Here is an 18,866-nt window from a genome sequence, read left to right as displayed (position 1 = left end):
CTTATGACTTATATAAGCATGAAAAAAATGTGTACAGTCCATCAGATATTAGTGCAAATGTAGTGCTTGCACTGTCTCCTCTTTTCCAACGCTGACCCTCCACAGCCCACCTAGATACCTCTATGTGTTAGCATTGAACTTTCCAGATACCACAAATACTTGCATGGATAGAGGATGCTGGTACTACAAGGATGAAGACAAGTATCTGCAAGGTAGCTGTGTTAGTGTGTATCTTAGAAAACAAGAAGTCCTGTGGCACCTTATAGACTAACAGATATTTTGGACCCTTTGTTAGTCTGTAAGGTGCCACACAACTTTGTTATTTTACAACAAAGACAAGCCTGCAGGCTGAGCAGTCTCTGGATGCATGCAACAGTGGCCAGTTAAGGCACTTCAAAGCCTCTAGGAGGGATTCTTGGGGTTACAATCTAACATTTTCTAAGGAAAAGTTAATAGACCCAGGTCAGATGGAGCTTCTACATAGAAATCTGGAGTGGAGACAATGAAGTAGACATGTCATGCGGCAATGCAGTAACAGTAATCCTCTTCCACTTCTACATGACCTAAGTGAGCAGGCTTTAAAAAGCCAAAAGCAGAGTGACCAGGAGAGCGAAGCAGACAGGAGGCTGCAGACAGGGGAGTTTAAGAGGGAGCTGGATAGAGGGAATGTAACTTAGGGAATTCTACTATGGTTAAGACGACCCACAACGCCTCTGCCAGCACGGCTTCGGTCTCCTCCTTCTGTGCCTGTAGTCGGAGAGACCTCCTGACCATGGATGCCTTTACCCAGACCCTGGTGTGGTTTTACACGAACTGTAACTTGCAATTCCCTCTTACTGAAATCCAGGCCAGGGGGACCATCCCATGTGGAAGGTGTCTTCTGCTGGAATCTATCAGGAAGCAGATGGGAGAGCTACAGGAGTAGGTGGATAGGCTTTGGAGTATCCTTATTCATGAGCAGTTCCTGGACAGGATTCATGTGGCGACAGCTGAGGCTAAGGTAGCTGTCCCCCCACAAGAGACTACCACCATACCATTTGTGGAGGAGGAGATGGCTTGGAGAGACACTGGCAGCTGGTCACCCCTGGCAGCAGGAGATGCTCCACTACTGCTCCCAATCCTCCCACCATGGTACTGGTTAACTGTCATGCCATTTTGGATATGGGAGATAAGGAATCACTTTCTACAGGAGAAGCAGAGAAGCCTTGTACTCCCAAGGCTAGCAGGTCTGCTGTCACCACTACAAGGGTGAAACTTAGGGTAGTGGTGGTTTGGAAACTGTCTTCTGAAAGGGAAAAAGGCACCCACCTGTTGCCCTGACATGTCCTCTTGGGAGGTTTGCCGCCTGCCCGGAGCCCATATGAGAGACATTACAGAGGTGCTGTTGAGGATTAGCCGAACATCTAACTACTACCCCATACTACTCATCCATGCGATACTGCAAGGTGTAACCTTGACCAGATCCAGCAGGACTACAAAGCTCTGGGAGTACGGGTCAATGAGTCTGGAGGGCAGGTGTTGTTCTCTTCAATCCTTCCTGTCAAAGATAGGGGCCCAGCCAGAGACAGGGGAATCCTGGAGGTGAATGCCGGATGCTACTCCAAGAAGGACTGTCAATCAGGGATGGGGTTGATGTTTGAGAAATGAGAAGACCATATTTGGATCCAGACTGGATAACCTAGTGAGGAGGGCTTTAAACCAGATTTAATGGGAACAGGTGACCAAAGCCCACAGTAAGTAAAAAGCCTGGAGGCCTGGGGGCTGGGTTTGAAATGGGAGAAAACATGAGCTATAATAGCAAAAGAGAAAGAGGGAGTAGGCAGAACTGGGAGGCAAAAGCAGATCAATATTTTAGATGCCTATATGTGAGTGCAAGAAGTATGGGTAATAAGCAGGAAGAACTTGAAGGCCTAATAAATAAATACAACTATGACATATTTGGTAGCACAGAGACTTGGCTGGGTAATACACATGATTGTAATATTGCTATAGGAGGGCTCAGCTTACTCAGGAAGGATAGGCAGGGTAAACAGGGAGGAGGTATTGCCTCATATATTAAAAATGTGCACACATGGACTGAGACGGAGACGGATGCAGGAGAGAGATGCAGTGAGTATCTCTGGGTTAGATCAAATGGTGTAAAAACAAGGGTGATCCATGCTAGGCATCTACTACAGACCTCCTAGTCAGGCAGAAGAAGTGGAAGAGGCTTTTTCTAAACAACTAACAAAATCATCCAAAGCACAGGATTTGGTGGTGATGGGGGACTCCAGCTATCCAGATATATGTTGGGAAACTAACAGAGAGGTACAGATTATCCAGTAAGTTCCCAGACTACACTGATGATTTTTTTTAATTTTATTTTATTTTAGAAAGTAGAAAAAGCTAGTGGGGGGCAAGCAGTTCTAGAGTTGACTTTAACAAATAGAGAGGAACTGGCTGAGAATTTGAAAGTGGAAGGCAGCTTGGGGGAAAGTGACCATGAAATCACAGAGTTCATGATTCTAAGAAATGGTGAAAGGCAGAACAACAAAATAAAGACAGTTGATTTCAGAAAGGCAGATTTTGGTTAACTCAGAGATCTTGTAGGAAAGGTCCCATGGGATGCAAGACTAAGGCTACGTCTACACGTGAAACCTACATCGAAGTAGCCTATTTCGATGAATAACATCTACACGTCCTTCAGGGCTGGCAACGTCGATGTTCAACATCGACATTGCGCAGCACCACATCGAAATAGGCGCTGCGAGGGAACGTCTACACGCCACAGTAGCACACATCGAAATAAGGGTGCCAGGCACAGCTGCAGACAGGGTCACAGGGCGGACTCAACATCCAGCCGCTCCCTTAAAGGGCCCCTCCCAGACACAGTTGCACTAGACAACACAAGATCCGCAGAGCCGACAACTGGTTGCAGATCCTGTGCATGCAGCATGGATCCCCAGCTGCAGCAGCAGCAGCCAGAAGCCCTGGGTAAGGGCTGCTGCACACAGTGACCATAGAGCCCCGCAGGGGCTGGAGAGAGAGCGTCTCTCAACCCCTCCGCTGATGGCCGCCATGGCAGACCCCGCTATTTCGATGTTGCGGGACGCGGATCGTCTACACGTGCCCTACTTTGACGTTCAACTTCGAAGTAGGGCGCTATTACCATCCCCTCATGGGGTTAGCGACTTCGACATCTCGCCGCCTAACGTCGATTTCAACTTCGAAATAGCGCCCAACACGTGTAGCCGTGACGGGCGCTATTTTGAAGTTGGCACCGCTTCTTCGAAGTAGCGTGCACATGTAGACGTGGCCTAAGAGGAATGACAACTGAAAAGAGTTGTCAGTTTCAGGGAGACATTATTAAGGGTCCAAAAGCAAGCTATACCGCTGTGTAGGAAAGACAGACAGTATAGTAAAAGACCGCCTTGGCTTAGCCAAGAGATCTTGCATGCTGGGAGGGGTTGCAACTGCTTTGGAGGACAGTGTCATAACTGAAAATGATTGGGAGAAGCTGGAGAAATGGTCTGAGGTAAATAAGATGAAGTTTAATAAGGACAAATGCAAAGCACTCCACTTACAAAGGAACAATCAGCTTCATACATGCAGAACGGGAAGCGACTGTCTAGGAATTATTACTGCAGGAAAGGACCTAGGTGTTAAGTGGACCAAAAGCTAAATACGAGTCAACAGCATGATGCTGTTGCAAGAAAAGCAAAAATGATTCTGGGATGCATTAACAGGGGTGTTGTGAACAAGACACAAGAAGTCATTCTTCCACTCTACTCTGCTCTGGTTAGACCTCAGCTGGAGTATTGTGTCCAGTTCTGGGATGCATTAACAGGAGTGTTTTCAGCAAGGCATAGGAAGTTATTCTTCCACTCTACTCAGCATTGATTAGGCCTCAGTTGGAGTCTTGTGTCCAGTTCTGGGCACCGCATTTCAAGAAATATGTAGAGAATTTGAAGAAGGTCCAGAGAAGAGCAACAAAAATGATTAAAGGTCTAGAGAACATGAGCCATGAGGAAAGACTGAAAGAACTGGGCTTGTTGAATTTAGAAAAGAGAAGGTTGAGAGTGGACATGATCGTGGTTTTCAAGTACCTAAGAGAGAGTTACAAGGAGGAGGGAACAAACTTGTTCTCCTTGGCCTCTGAGGATGGGACAAGGACTAATGGGCTTGAACTGCAGCGACAGAGGTTTAGGTTGGACACTAAGAAAATCCTCCTGTCACAGTGGTTAAACACTGGAATAAATTGCCAAGGCAGGTTATGGAATTTCAGTCACTGGAGATATTAAAGAGCATATTAGAGAGATGGTGTACTGTAGACAGTGCTTGGCCCTGTCGTGAAGGCAGGAGTCTGAACCTGATGATCTCTCAAGGTCCCTTCCAGTTCTAGATCTCCATGATTCTATGATACACCTTGGAGCATAGGCCCTTGGCAACCGTTCACCAGTGTCCCCTGTCCTGGGTGATCTTTTCCACTTCTGACCAGGTACATCCCACCCTTTCTAGTGTCTGCCTTCAGGTCTCTCTGCCAGGTGTTTCTCTTTTCCTTTTTTCTTGTGGGTTCCAACTTAAGGCTTACCTTGTGATGTTGGTGGTTGGTTATTGGAGGGTGTGTCCTACACATTACCATCTTCTCTTTGTGATTTCTTCTTTGGCAGGAAGCTGGTGAAGCAGTTCACAGAATCACAGAATCATAGGGCTGGTCATCCCAGCCAGGACCTTGTCCAGCCGGGACTTAAAAACCTCAAGGGATGGAGAATCCACAACCTCTCTAGGCAACGCATTCCAATGCTTCATCACTGTGGTGAAGTAGTTTTTCTTAATATCTAACCTACACCACTCCTTCTTCCACTTCTAACCATTACTTCTTGTTCTGCTATCTGATACCACTGAGAACAGTTTCTCACCCTCCTCTTTAGAGCTCCCCTTCAGGAAGTTGTAGCAGTAGTAGGCATCCTTCAGTCTGCATAGACTATGGATCGCGCCCTTTATAGTTTCAATTGAGGACTTCATTTACAGCGTCTACTGTGACTATGAAGACCCACACGAGAGTGAACCTCAGGAAGTTGAAGGCTGCTATTAAATCATCTCTAAGTCTTCTCTTCTGTAAACTAAACAAGCCCAAATCCCTCAGCCTATCCTCATAGGTCTTGTGCTCCAGACCCTTAATAATTTTTTCTGCCTTTTTCTGAACCTGCTCTAGCAAATCCACATCCTTTTTATAGTGGGGGGCCCAAAACTGGACACAATAATCCCGATGTGGCCTCACCAGTGCTGAATAAAGAGGAATAACTACTTCTCTAGATCTGCTCAAATGCTCCTCCTAATGCACCCCAGTATGCCGTTAGCTTTCTTGGCTACAAGGGCACACTGTTTACTCATATCCAGCCTTTCATCCACCATAAGCCCTAGGTCCCTTTCCATCATACTGCTGCTGACCCAGTCGGTCCCCAGCCTGTAACAATGTTTGGGATTCTTCCGCCCCAGGTGCAGGACTCTACACTTCTCCTTATTGAACCACATCGGATTTCTTTTGGTTCAGTCCTCCAATTTATCCAGGTCCCTCTGGATTCTCTCTCTACCCTCCAATGAATCTACCTCTCCCACTAGTTTTGTGTCACCCACAAACTTGCTGAGGGTGCAATCCAGACCCTCATCCAGGTCATTAACAAAGACGTTGAATAACACCGGCCCCAGAAATGAGCCTTGCATCACTCCGCTTGAAACAGACCACCATCCACATATTGAGCCATTGACCACTACCCATTGGGCCCGATCATCAAGCCAGCTTTCTATCCATCTTACAGTCCAAGGAGCCAATCCATATTTCCTTAACTTATGGACAAGAATGTTGTGAGAGACCGTATCAAAAGCCTTGCTGAAGTCAAGGTGTATCACATCCACTGACTTCCCCATGTCCACAGAGCTTGTTACCTCATCATAGAAGCTAGTCAGATTGGTCCGGTAGGACTTGCCCCTGGTGAATCCATGTTGCCTACTTTTCATCACTTTCCCCTCTTCTAAGTGCTCCAAAACGGATTACTTGAGGATTCCCTCTATTATATTCCCAGGGATTGAGGTAAAGCTGACGGGTCTATAGTTCCCTGGATTGTCCTTCTTTCCTTTTTTAAAGATGGGCACTACGTTTGCCTTCTTCCAGTCATCCGGTATCTTCCCCGATCTCCAAGAGTCTTCAAGGATAATGGCCAAAGGTTCAGCAATGACCTCTGCCAATTCCCTCAGTACCCTGGGGTGCATTAAATCCAGACCCATGGACTTGTGCACATCTAGTTTTTCTAGCTAGCTCAGAACTTGTTCCTTCCCCACAGATGGCTTCCCTCCACCTTCCCAAATTGCATCATCTAGGACCATCATTGGGAAGTTGACTTGTCTGTGATGACTGAGGCAAAAAAAGCATTGAGTACTTTTCCTGCATCATCTGTCACTAGGTTACCTCCCTCATCCAGTAATGGCCCCACACTTTTTCTGATAACCTGTTTATTGTCCACATGCCTGTAGAAACCCTTCTTCTTACTCTTCACATCCCTTGCCAGCTGCAGTTCCAATTGTGCTTTCACTTTCCAGATCTTGGTTGCTGATGGTGTATGACCAGTGGATGGACAGGTTTTTACAGAGGAAATTATTGATAAAAGTCTGGATTTTTTTTTGAATCATCTCCAAGTTTCTGCTCTATACAGTAGAACTGATTTGACATTGGAGTTGAAAAGCCTGATCGTAGTTTGAGAATGTGGCAATAAGTAACATTTATTTACAGCTTTAATGGAAGACAGGTAAATCTCCCTTTCTCCCATGCAATTCCATGTGTTTGTTTTGAAATAATGGGCCACACCCAGAAGTAATGGGACAGAAAAGTTGTCTGTGGGAAGCTGACAATTAAAAAATCATTCAGTGATCAAGTAGGTTGTGTAACTCCCAGACACAAGACATCAGAGCTTAGCAGGTTTCAAAGATGGACTGGATGTTCACATGGTTTACCAGATCCAATTACAAAGTGAGTATTAGGTAAGAAAAGAATTATAAGTCTCTGAACTTTCCTGATTTACACCACAAATTATATCGTATGAATTATGCTTTCCCTGAGAGCAGGTTATATTATAGCTTTCCATTGTAAGGCTTATTCCACCTTCTGTAGAATTCAGAACTGGCCGCTGGTGATCGAGCTAGTGAACAAAAAGTCTGATGCAGTCAGGCAGTGCCTATCTTCCTACTGATGGTGTATATAAAAGTCTGTGATTTTACGATCTTTCCTGAGTTACTGGGAATCTCTAAACTTCCAGTGAGAGAAGAAAGGTGTCTTGCTAAATATCATCTATTCTCCTGTTCTGTTTCCTTTCAGGGAGGAAAGGTCAAAACTCTTCAGACCTGCGAAGCACATTATGTCATTTCTCAATGACACCAAATTCCAATTTGCAGTGTTCCTTTTCACGGGGATACCTGGGCAGGAAGATGGCCAATTCTGGATCTCTATCCTCTTCTGCTTCGTGTATGTGATTGCGATAATTGGAAATTCAGTCATCCTCTTCATTATAAAAACTGACCAAAGCCTCCATGAGCCCATGTACATTCTCCTTTCCATGTTGGCCATCACAGACCTCGGTTTATTGCTATCCACCATGCCGACAATACTGGGCGTATATTTGTTTAAATCTAGGGAGATCAGTCTCAGTGCCTGTTTTGCCCAGGTTTATTTAATGCACTCATTTTCATTAACTGAATCTGCCACGCTCTTGTTGATGGCCTTTGACCGTTTTGTTGCAATTCGTGACCCACTGAGATATACTTCCATCTTAACACCGGTCAGAATAACTAAGGCAGCGCTTGTGGTTGTGGTAAAATCTGTGTCCCTAATGTTTCCATATCCTTTTCTCTTGAAACGCTTCCAATACTGTCGCACCAATGTACTTTCCCATTCATATTGCCTGTACCAGGATGTTATGAAGCTGGCTTGTGGGGACATCACAGTGAACAGCATCTATGGCTTGTCTCTCAAATTCATAACGGTGTTTTTGGACATCACTTTGATCTTCCTTTCCTATGTGATGATCCTCAAAACAGTGCTGAGTGTCACATCCCGCACAGAGAGCCTCAGGGCCCTGAACACCTGCGTCTCCCATCTCTGCGCCGTCCTGCTCTTCTATATACCAGAGATAAGCCTGTCTATGCTACACAGATTTGGGAATAGCTCTTCTCACTTTCCTCAGATTGTCCTGGGCTACATCTATGTGTTGGTACCACCCCTGATGAATCCCATTGTGTACAGCGTGAAAAGCAAACACTTTCGTTTGAGGATCATCAGGGTGTTTTACAAGTGAAGGATCCCTCATCGCATGGCTGTAGCTCTGGTGACACAGGCCACGAAGAGCGCAAGCCACTGACACATTCTGAATCCTTACCTCTAAGATGAAATAGATTGTGATCTCCACTGAGGACTGGCAGAGACTGAGACCCAATCCAGGTGAGAGGGGCTGGTGAGAGAGGACGATGCACTGCAGGCAGGAGACCAGGAAATGCAGCAGCATTTATGAACTGGCTGTGTTTTTGGAGCATAAGGGACCAGTGGGATGTTGGCTGATAAGACATAGTATCAGTGGCTGCTCCCGCCTCAGGTTTTCTGTTGATACAGTCAATGAAGACAAGGATGTGATTGGTGTTTCCCATGATACCTGGCCTTTTGCAGTGCTGTCTCTGAATAAATATTCCAGGCATGTGACAATATCTGCAGTGCTGTTCTGCAGTCATAATCTTGACCCATTGTGAGCACACTGGGTGCCGTGTGATTCACAAGGGCTGCTGCGTGAGGGCTGTGGGCAGGGGCTGTTAAAGGGGTACGAACACAGCCATGTTTCCCCTACACCCTCAGCCAGGTGCGTGTGACTGACCCATTTCAGAGACATGATTAACACCTTAACTCCTGTGCAGAGGAGCAGCCAGCTTCTATTCCAGCCCAGTCCGTTCAGTCCAGACCAGGGGTCTGCAAACAACATAGTGAGAAGAGCCATTGGTTTTTTTTCAAATTCGGTTACAAAATCAATGCTTCAAGAGCCTCAGTGCACGTGAATATGAGATGGTCCTCAATAAGTAACGTCCAGCCAGACTTTTTTTCTGCTCTCTTTTAAGAAAAGTGCACATGTGATGATTTGTAATGTGCTCCATGGCAATATGTCACCTTGGCCTGAGCCCTAGCAAGCACCAAGATCAGCCCTACCTGGTGGCAATGAGTACCAGAAATTAGTTGGGGATCCAAGGGGTTAACTTAGGAGCATACGAGATAGCAGGTGGCACAAACGTTTGCTGTTGGGCCCCACTTTTTTCCCTGCATTTAGCACATCCCCTTTCCCCCTAGCTGGTCCAGTGCCCCAGAAGCGAGAGGTAATCTTCAGTAAGTTATGCTCCACACTCCCTTGACAATGGTGGGAGCAAGGAAGGCTTCCATCAGAACCCATGGGGGGGAAGCTGATTGCACTGTGAATTATGAAATTTAATACCCCCTGTGGGGGTGCACCCCACCCCATGTGCACCCGTTTTGTTAGCTGTGTGTTTGTGCAGCTGCTCAAGAGAGATTCAAAGGCTGCCCAGCTGATGAGTCCAGCGGGATCTGAGTTTCTCCTGGTGGCGCGTGTTCACATGTCAATGAACAGAAAAAAAAGTTTATTCTGCACATGGATGGAAACACATCTGCTCCCTGACGGAAAAGATGAGAGGGAGTATTGCTAACAACCAGTGCTTAATATGCGCCAGAGTGAAAAAGAGAAAAAAGAACACACACAACAGGCAGAACCTCATCTGCCTGAGGAGCAAACTTCCCCTACATTTTCCTGCTGTTGCTCACTCTGGCTCAGAACCTCTGCTCCCCCTTCCCCCAAGAGGGCACCCCCACTCACCAGCGCTGTAAGGGACATCACACAGCCCTGGCCTCCGCCCACCCACTTCCTGCCCTGGTATCTGCCTGTCCCACCCAGCCGGCTCTGCTATGCACTGCAGCACCTGGGCCTGGCAGCCAGAACCCTGCTGAGTGCCCCTTCCCCAGACTCCACCTGCACTGACTCCATGGAGATTTCTCCTCCCCCAGAGCCACTGCTGCTGCCAGATTCATCATCACCATCATCTGCCAGATTGGTACCTCCCAAGCTATGGGGAAGCTGGGGGTTCAAAGAGTACCACACGGCGGGGGCTAGGCTGGGGAAGGCCAATGGCGCTGTGCTTTCCTCCCAAAATGTCATGCCTCCCCAAAGGGGCGTGCAGGGCAGGGTCATTCTAGCAGGGTTACCATATTTGCCCTTTCAGCAAAGAGGACACCCCCGTGAGCGAGTGTATGTGTATCAATCAGTATTGACAAACTCACGTTATGTTAATATACTATATATACTAAAACATATTACTACGTGAGTTGTTAAATACTGATACAGATACACTCAGGGGTGTCCTCTTTTTTTATATTGTAACCCTGCAATATTGTATTGGGACGAGAGTACTTTGCCTAGTGCTTAGAGCAGAAGCCGATGCATCTAGAGATGAATTCTTTTTCCAGCATTTCATTGGTTCAGCTTAAGCAGAAGTCCATATATGACACACCAAGAATGAATGGTTTTCAGAGCACAGTGGGAGCAAAACAGAGTCAGCAGAGACCCATTTTTCAGACACAAGTTTGCAGCACTTGTGAGGCCTGGCTCTCTCTCTCTCTCTGCTTTAGTTGCCCCATCTGTGAAACAGGCTTAATAATAATTCCTGTCTCACAGGGATATTGGGAGAGTGAACCCAAACTTATCTGGTTGATCCGCAATAGCAGCTATGGCAAATTTGCTCTTGAAGCATCCTTGTTGCTGGGACCTACAGTCCATGGAACCTAAAAGTCCACCATTGGTGGGCAGGCCCTGAGCTTTAGGTCATTGCAGAGCTAGAGAAGTAGTTTAAGAAGGAAATAGCCCCAGGTGTATGTGAGCACCCTTTTGAAATCCAGGTTGAACACTGTGTTCCTTCTCTCCTGCTCCGCTGAGTCCATAGCCTGGGAAAATCTCAGCACTAATCAATTCAAGCACAGTGTTCAAAACCCTGACAGTAACTGTACAGCAATCAGGCCAAGGCAGAGCTATGTGGTAACTGTAGCAACGCAGCCTCCCTAGGAGCTGCTTCTCCCCAATCCTAGGTTGGCTGGCTCCATTCACAGCTGGTCTTCAAGCACTCTCCCTGCATGGGCTGAGCTCCCAGCCTGAACCCTCCCGCCCAAGGAGCGTGTTTATCATGCCAGTGAGCGGCAATGCCTGGGCTGGCTGGCCCAGCAGCTGGGCTGCAAACAAACTGCTGCCCAGAGGAGCTCAGCTCCAGGCCTGAACCCGCCCCCGTAGACCTCATTTCCCTAAACAGAAAGGGAGGGGAGAAGCCTCCTACTATCTGCTACCACTGCTCCACTCCTGCCCATTCCTTTTCTGACTTTGTTCCCAGCTGACTAGAGGGAGCTACTGTAAATTGAGCAACCAGACCATGGAAAAGTTCCAGGGCTGCAGAAAGATTTGGCAGTGGCAGACCAAAATCCTGGACACTTTTAGATCTTGTAAACCCATGGCTGGACAGAGATTTAATGGATGAAAAAGGGGACATGTCCAAGAAAAAATGGAGTATAGTAACTCTAATTCCAGCATCTGGAGCCACAGGGGAGGCAGCATCTGGAGTCACAAATGACTCCTCAAAGAGCCACATGCGGCTCCGGAGTTGCAGGTGACCAACACCTGGTTTAGGATGACCGTCTGCTCAGAAAGCAAAAGTGGGACACCTGCAGGAGCTTTGTCTTCTCTGTGACTACACCTGTGCCACTCTTTGGCTGCTTAGAGGCCCCACGTTCTTCTCCTCCCCTTCCTGCAAGGCCCTACTCTCTGTCAAATCCCTTTAAAGAAGACCTTATCTCCTCCTTCTCCTCCTTAGCAGAGACTCCACCCTGTGACAGGCCAGGAGCCAGAGCTAGGCCACATGAAAAGCTGCCTGGGAGCGTCAACCACTCTGAGGCTCTGACTACCCTGGGGAGAGAGCTGGGTCTTGAAAACATTCCCATCCATGCAAAGACAGTAATAGTCAAAAGCCCTCACATCCTAAAAAATCAAATATGTAAGAACATTAATCCACAGATCATATAAAAACACATAATGCTGTGCAATGGCTCCTTGCTGTGATAATAAAGTATGTTCAATTGGTCTCCCTAAAAACATCAAAATAGCTGTATGCGGTCTCACATGAAAGTGTCAAAACATGTTTCTACACTACAAAAAAATCTCTAGCACACCTGGCCTTTGGAGGTAACACCAGTAAAACAGGTATTCCAAACAAAAATAAAAACAATAACCTGGGTAAAAACATGTCACCATCGGCTGCTTTCAGTGCTGCGGTGATCTGCTGCCAAACACTCAGCCAGACCTCGTCACATTAAACAACACTGCACCTATCTGCTGGATAATGAGAAAGAGCAGGAGTGCTCAGGTAAATAGAGTTTCCTCATGAAGTCACTCCCCATTCCAGCTAGCTGTCACAGGAGAACTTTTTCCCACAATAATTAAATGGGCTTATGCACTGCATGACATGCTGGGGTCATCTGCCGTAGCAGGACCTGGGCTCATGGACCCAGGATGTCTTTGCCAAACTTACATGCTCTGGGTCACATTAGCTGATTTGTGTCACTCCAAAGGCTCATGTGGAGTCTCTTGCTGTGATACACAGGGTCCCAGGGAAGCCAGCTGAGGTCACTCAAGCAGGGTAGACTGCAAGAAATGGAATAGCCAGTTCCCAAAGCTGATGATCATTCCAGTATTAACCAAGCCTGAATAATCTTACTGCTCAATCAGGCAGTTCCCTTGAAGTACCCAGTCTCTGACCATCATCCAGACAACCCAGCCAGTCAAAGTTCTACCAGTCCCAAAGGAGTCAATACATTGCCATCCAGGTCAATCAGTATTTCAGACCTTATCACAAATACATGAATCTAGACAGTTCTTCATATCTAAATGAATATTTGCTTAAAATAGGAAAAGAAATAGCATGGCTTACAAGAACAAAAACATATAACCATGAATTAAATTCTCGATGTTCAGTTACATAATAGGTATGGGCTACGTCTACACGTGAAGCCTACATCGAAATAGGCTATTTCGATGAATAACTTCTACACGTCCTCCAGGGCTGACAACGTCGATGTTCAACTTCGACGTTGCGCGGCACCACATCAAAATAGGTGCTGCGAGGGAACGTCTACATGCCAAAGTAGCACACATCGAAATAAGGGTGCCAGGCACAGCTGCAGACAGGGTCACAGGGCGGACTCAACAGCAAGCCGCTCTCTTAAAGGGCCCCTCCCAGACACAGTTGCACTAAACAACACAAGGTACACAGAGCTGACAACTGGTTGCAGACCCTGTGCCTGCAGCATGGATCCCTAGCTGCCGCAGCAGCAGCCAGAAGCCCTGGGCTAAGGGCTGCTGCCCACAGTGACCATAGAGCCCCGCAGGGGCTCGAGAGAGAGTGTCTCTCAACCCCTCAGCTGATGGTCGCCATGGCGGACCCCGCTATTTCGAAGTTGCGGGACGCGCAACGACTACACGGTCCCTAATTCGACGTTGAACGTCGAAGTAGGGCGCTATTCCTATCCCCTCATGGGGTTAGCGACTTCAACGTCTCGCCGCCTAACGTCGAAGTTAACTTCGAAATAGCGCCCGGCGCTTGTAGCCGTGACGGGCGCTATTTCGAAGTTAGTGCCGCTACTTTGAAGTAGCGTGCACGTGTAGACATGGCTATGGTGTTCTTACAATTGAAAAAAAATCTTTAAGAATTTAGTCCATGATTATAGTCCAAAATCAGCTATGACATATTGAGTCAGTGACCATTAAAGGGGCACTGGGATATGCAGGATCTCATTTCTTATGGCTTGCAACTTTCTGTAGCAGCATCCAAGAACATATGAGACCAAAAGGATGAGCACCCAAGAGTCTTTAGACCCTTTAGTCCCTTTCCTGGGAGAATACAATAGCTTTTTTTTAATGTAAGCTCATGGGCTGTGTCTACATTAGAAGCATCTGTCTACAGGAGTTGCTTTCAGAAGAGACGTTCCGACAAAACTTCTGTTAACAGATCATGTCTACACATAAAAGTGGATTGATCTTTTAACATGCTCTGTTGACAAAAGGGCCCCCCCGGAGTGTCTACATGTTTTTAATTTGGTTGACAGTTTCTGTTGGAAAAACACATTTTGTGTGTAACTGCTCAATGAGTTTTGTTGACAAAACCCCAAATTTGTCTTCAAAATATTCTAGCATAGATATAGCCAAAGTTATTAAACCTTTGAAATTAACATAAGGTAATTATACCAACTTAATGGCCCAATACATGGAAATACACATATCATAGAACTGGAAGGGATCTCAGAGGTCGTCAAATCTAGTCTTCTGCCCCACTGGCAGGACCAAGCACTATCCCTTTATTTATTTTAATCTATTTGCCTCAGACCCCTAAGTAAACCTCTCAAGGACTGAGTTTACAATCCCAGGTTTAGCAGGCCAATTCTCCAACCACTGAACTATCCCTCCCCGTGAGGAGAGTGTCCTGTGAATAGTCTTCTTTTTCCCATAAGCTTGGACTACTGTTTTTTCTACAAAAAACATGTTGCCAGGTCACCTGATTCAGGAACCCATGTGGAATGTGGTAATTTTGCAGGGGTGTGGTGGTTGTGGGAGAGGCCTCTGGAAGGGCTAAAGATGAAAACAAAGGATTCCTGTCTGGTCAAAATATATTTATAGGCAGGGAACCAGACAATGGGGAAGTTGGCAGATGGGAGACACCAAGACACTCTGCATAGTACTATTATAAACTTTGGAAACATGTGAGGCTGGAGGGGGAAAGGATCAAACTCAGACTAGGAAGCTGCCTAACTTGTGGGAAAAGAAAACTAAATCAAAGGTCAGGGTAAAAAGTGTCAGGTAACAAGCTTCTTAGACTATGATATTTTGACATGTTTTGTTTCATTTTGACTTAATAATTTACTTTGATCTGGTTGTTATCACTTGCAATCACTTAAATCCTACTTTTATTTTTAGAGAAATTTCTTGTTTACCATTAATCCTTGTGTACATCATTTTTACCTTGGAGAGGGCAGCACCTACGCTCTTATTGGTAAACGGGGCAAACACCTGATGAGCTTCCTTCAGTCATAATCCTTGCTGGGATGATTTAAGTTGGGTTTGATCCTGCTTAGGCAGCGGGCTGGACTAGATGACCTCCTGAGGTCCCTTCCAGCCCAAGAATTCTATGATTCCACGATTCATTTGTACAAAACTGTTATGCAGAAAACAATGGAGTTACCTTGGGTTTAGTCCTGTTAGAGAAGTATATATTCCTATGGCTGAAAGGGATCTTAGGAGGTCATCTAGTCCAGTCTTTTGCCTATAGCAGGATCAACCCTAAATAAATCATCCCAGCCAGGAGTTTGTCAAACCAGGACTTACAAACCTCTAGGGAAGGAGGTTCCACTACCTCTCTAGGTAACACATTCTAGCCCTTCACCACCCTCCTGGTGAAAAAGTGTTTCCTAATACCCACCTACAGCTCTCCCACTGTAACTTCAGACCACTGCTCCTTGTTCTGCTCTCAATCACTACAGAGAACAGCCTCTCTCCATCCTCTTTAGAACCCCCACTTCAGGAAGTTGAAGGATGCTATCAAATAGCCCTACTCACTCTTCTGTTCTGCAAACTAAATGAGCCCAGGTTCCTCAGTCTCTCCTCATAGGTGATGTGCTCCAGTCCCCTCATTATTTTCATTGCCCTCCACTGAACCCACTCCAATGCATCCACATCCTTTCTACATGGGTGGGCCCAGAACTGGATGCAGTACTCCAGATGAGACTTCACTAGTGACGTATATAGGGGAATAATAACTTCTCTAGATCTTCTGGAAATGCTTCTCATATTGGGGCTCTGCACTTGGGTGCTGTGCCAATTCCCTCTGAACATCCTCAGAACTGAGCTGCTCTCAGTGTCTGTGTTACTCTGTTGTGGGCCTTTGCAACAATTGTTTGTCTTTGCTGGAAGAGTCCAGAGCTTCTGCCTCAGCAGTACAAGCTGATGGGTCACCCGAGAGGACAGGCGAGCATGGTCACTGGTATAGTCAGCCTATCAAGTGACAGTCTCAAGGGGAACCCTGTGACCCAATCCATCACAATAAGTTCATGGAAGAGGGGTTCATCTGTGACTATAAGCCAAGTTCACTGGGTGTCTGTAAACAACTGACTGAGAAAACGGAAGAGGATGAAGGAAGGTGTTTGCTCTTGCAGTCCTTTCATAACTCCCTTTACTGTTCATTCCCTTATTCCTTTACTGCCTGAAGGCGGGACACTGGGCTAGATGGACCAAGGTCTAAATCCATATGGCCATTCATATTAAATTGTTCTTTTCATGGATAGACAATGACAGAAAAGTCTTTCCCAGGGATTTCCTCTGTTGTACACCTATTGTTGCCATCTTGCCCAACATCCTTTGTAGGATGACCTACATCCTGTTTTGGCAGGGAATTCCATGTTCAAAGCCCTCTGCCAGCCAACCTGACTTTTTTTTTTCTTTCAAAGGGGAGATTTGTCCAGTTTGCTCTGGCAGACTTGGCCAGATGGCAAAACCAAATGGGAGAAATTGCCATTTCTCTCAACAAGCTGGGGATGTGGGGATCAAATGAATGTTCTGAGGGAACAAGTGGACATGCCAGCATGAAGCCTGACAGGGTTCTAGTGACGGGCAACATCCTTGTCCAGGTCCAAGGGGAGTAGAGGAGGATGGGGGTGGGCACTCCTCTTTTTCCTTGGGGAAATATGATTACCCACACTAGTGCCTCATAGTGGGAAGCTGATGGAGGGCTAGTGATGCCACCTAGTGTTGTAGTTCTGTAGCACGAGAGAGAGAGTCACGGTTTGAGCTGGCGCTGGGCTGGAAATAAGGGGTCCCCACCCCAGATACACACAATTATACCACGAGCTAAAAATTCTCATTTTCATGCACTTTTGAGTGTTGGGTTTTGATCTCAATTAGACCATTTTTCCTCTGAAATTTTAGCTTCCAGGATGCTGCCCATATACAGCTGCTTGGATTCCCAGGAGAAATGGGAGGTTTTCCACCTGCCTCTAGCTCATAACATAAATGACTGTTGGGCTGATGGAGTCTATGGCTGTACTCTTGGTAAGGAAAGGTTGAAAACTCCTGACCAGTCTTAGGCTGTGTTACGGTGTCCATCAGTGACTCTAACAGCCCTCTCAATCCTGTGCAGCCCCTTTGTACAATGCCCCTTCAGCACATCCTGCGGGCTGTGGCTAGTGGGAAAGGCCCCGGCAGCACAGCTTTGATGAACCTGTGCTCGCAGGGAGCTGAAGAGGGTCCTAGAAGACTAGTGAAGGCCAGAAACTGTGGCTGTGTGGGCCCTAGCTATTAGTAGATCCCTGAGATCTGTGACTAACTTTGGAGATCCTTGGATCCTGGGCTCCCCCTTTTATAACTCAAGAAAAAAAGAAGGGAAAGGACCTTCCCTCATGGCATAATCCAAGGGAAATTTTCATTTACAGAACCTTGTGAAATATCCCTTGTGAAATCTCCCCTGCATGCTGGAATTGTAATGAAAGAAAAAGGGACCATAGGGGTGAAATCTGCTTTCTTATAAATGATTGTTCTTATTCTTATTATTATTAAGATCATTTCAGAAAGATCACATCCGTGACAGCTTCATGGTGACCTCCTGACCACTCTGAAGGAAGCCCAGGGTCTGACTGGAACCACTAGAACACTGCTCACAAACCCAGAAACCAGAAAAGGAACCAGCAGGAGGGCTGGCAATGCAGTCCAGTTGTTTAGCATCGGCCCTCATCCCATGTGATTTGGATTCCTACCTTTCACATTGGCCCTGAAGGGATTAAAGCAGATGCACAAAAAGCCAAACAGCTGAGGTTTCCTGATAGCAAAGTGGCCCCCAAGAGAATGTGTCAACATGCTTCATAAAAGAAATTGCCTCTCTATCTGACCAGATACTGCTTGCTCCCTGTGAAACCTCTCCAGTGACTTGTTCTGCTTGAGGGTGAATATGTCTGATGTTAGTGGCTTGCTTTCTAGCAGGAATGGGGCCATTTGCAGGTTGCAGGATCTTTAGAAGGAAAGTGCAGGACAAAGGCTGCCAGATGTTCTGTGCAGTGGCAGAGGATACAGCTGGGCTGTCGAGGTGACCCAGTGACAGGGCTGGAGGACAGACAGTGGTATATTACTTGGGAACCCCTCAGGTACATCTGCTCATGCTCTGCAGAGGGCTGTTCCGATTGCTTAGAAGTCTGACATTCAAAGCCAGTCTGGAGAGTTAGACTCTGATTCCCCGACTCAGAATTTCTTGAGGAGTCCCCTTTCTAGAAGTGCCATGTGCTTGCTCTGAGCTTGATCTTGCCAGGGGCTGAGTGACAGGTCACTCCATAGAATTTCGGAGACTAATCCCCAAATCACCTCAGGTTTATTTGCTCCTGGAAATGTAATCAGCAAATGCATTTTGGAAGGCTTTATTCTCCGGCTCAGTGGTGAAGACAGGAATTCAGAGTTGTGTTGCTTTGTGATAACAGGTCCAATAGGGCATATTTCTGTTGCCTTTCTGGCTGAGAGTTCTAGCTGTTCTGTTACAGGTACCCATCATCATTACAGGGGTATTGGCATCTGTGCCTCTGTCTGGGCTGTGAATGCCCCATGTCAGGACTCATACTCTGCTACCTTATGGGGTAGAACGACACAATCCTCCCAAGTGGGGTTCAGAATCTGAAGATCTTTCCTTCAAGAGTCTGTAAGTAGCAGTGAGAACAGTGACCAGCCAGA

At 46.6% G+C, this 18,866-nt stretch overlaps 1 protein-coding gene across 1 annotated transcript; it reads left to right on the top strand.

Moving 5' to 3' along the window:
* Nucleotides 1–7,388: 7,388 nt before the first annotated feature.
* Nucleotides 7,389–8,324, top strand: LOC142007694 (olfactory receptor 51G2-like). The gene has a single exon (XM_074984378.1). It carries the CDS (start codon nucleotides 7,389–7,391, stop codon nucleotides 8,322–8,324), a length of 936 nt encoding a protein of 311 aa, XP_074840479.1.
* The last annotated feature ends 10,542 nt before the right edge of the window (nucleotides 8,325–18,866 follow it).

The sequence above is a fragment of the Carettochelys insculpta genome, chromosome 1 (assembly GCF_033958435.1).
Source record: "Carettochelys insculpta isolate YL-2023 chromosome 1, ASM3395843v1, whole genome shotgun sequence".
In the NCBI taxonomy this organism is placed as follows: Eukaryota; Metazoa; Chordata; order Testudines; family Carettochelyidae; genus Carettochelys; species Carettochelys insculpta.
Note: the sequence above shows the minus strand (reverse complement) of the source record. Positions and strands in the feature narration are given on the sequence as shown.

What these genes read in the sequence shown, in the direction of transcription:
- LOC142007694 (XM_074984378.1), top strand. Translation starts at nt 7,389, where the DNA reads ATGTCATTTCTCAATGACACCAAATTCCAATTTGCAGTGTTCCTTTTC.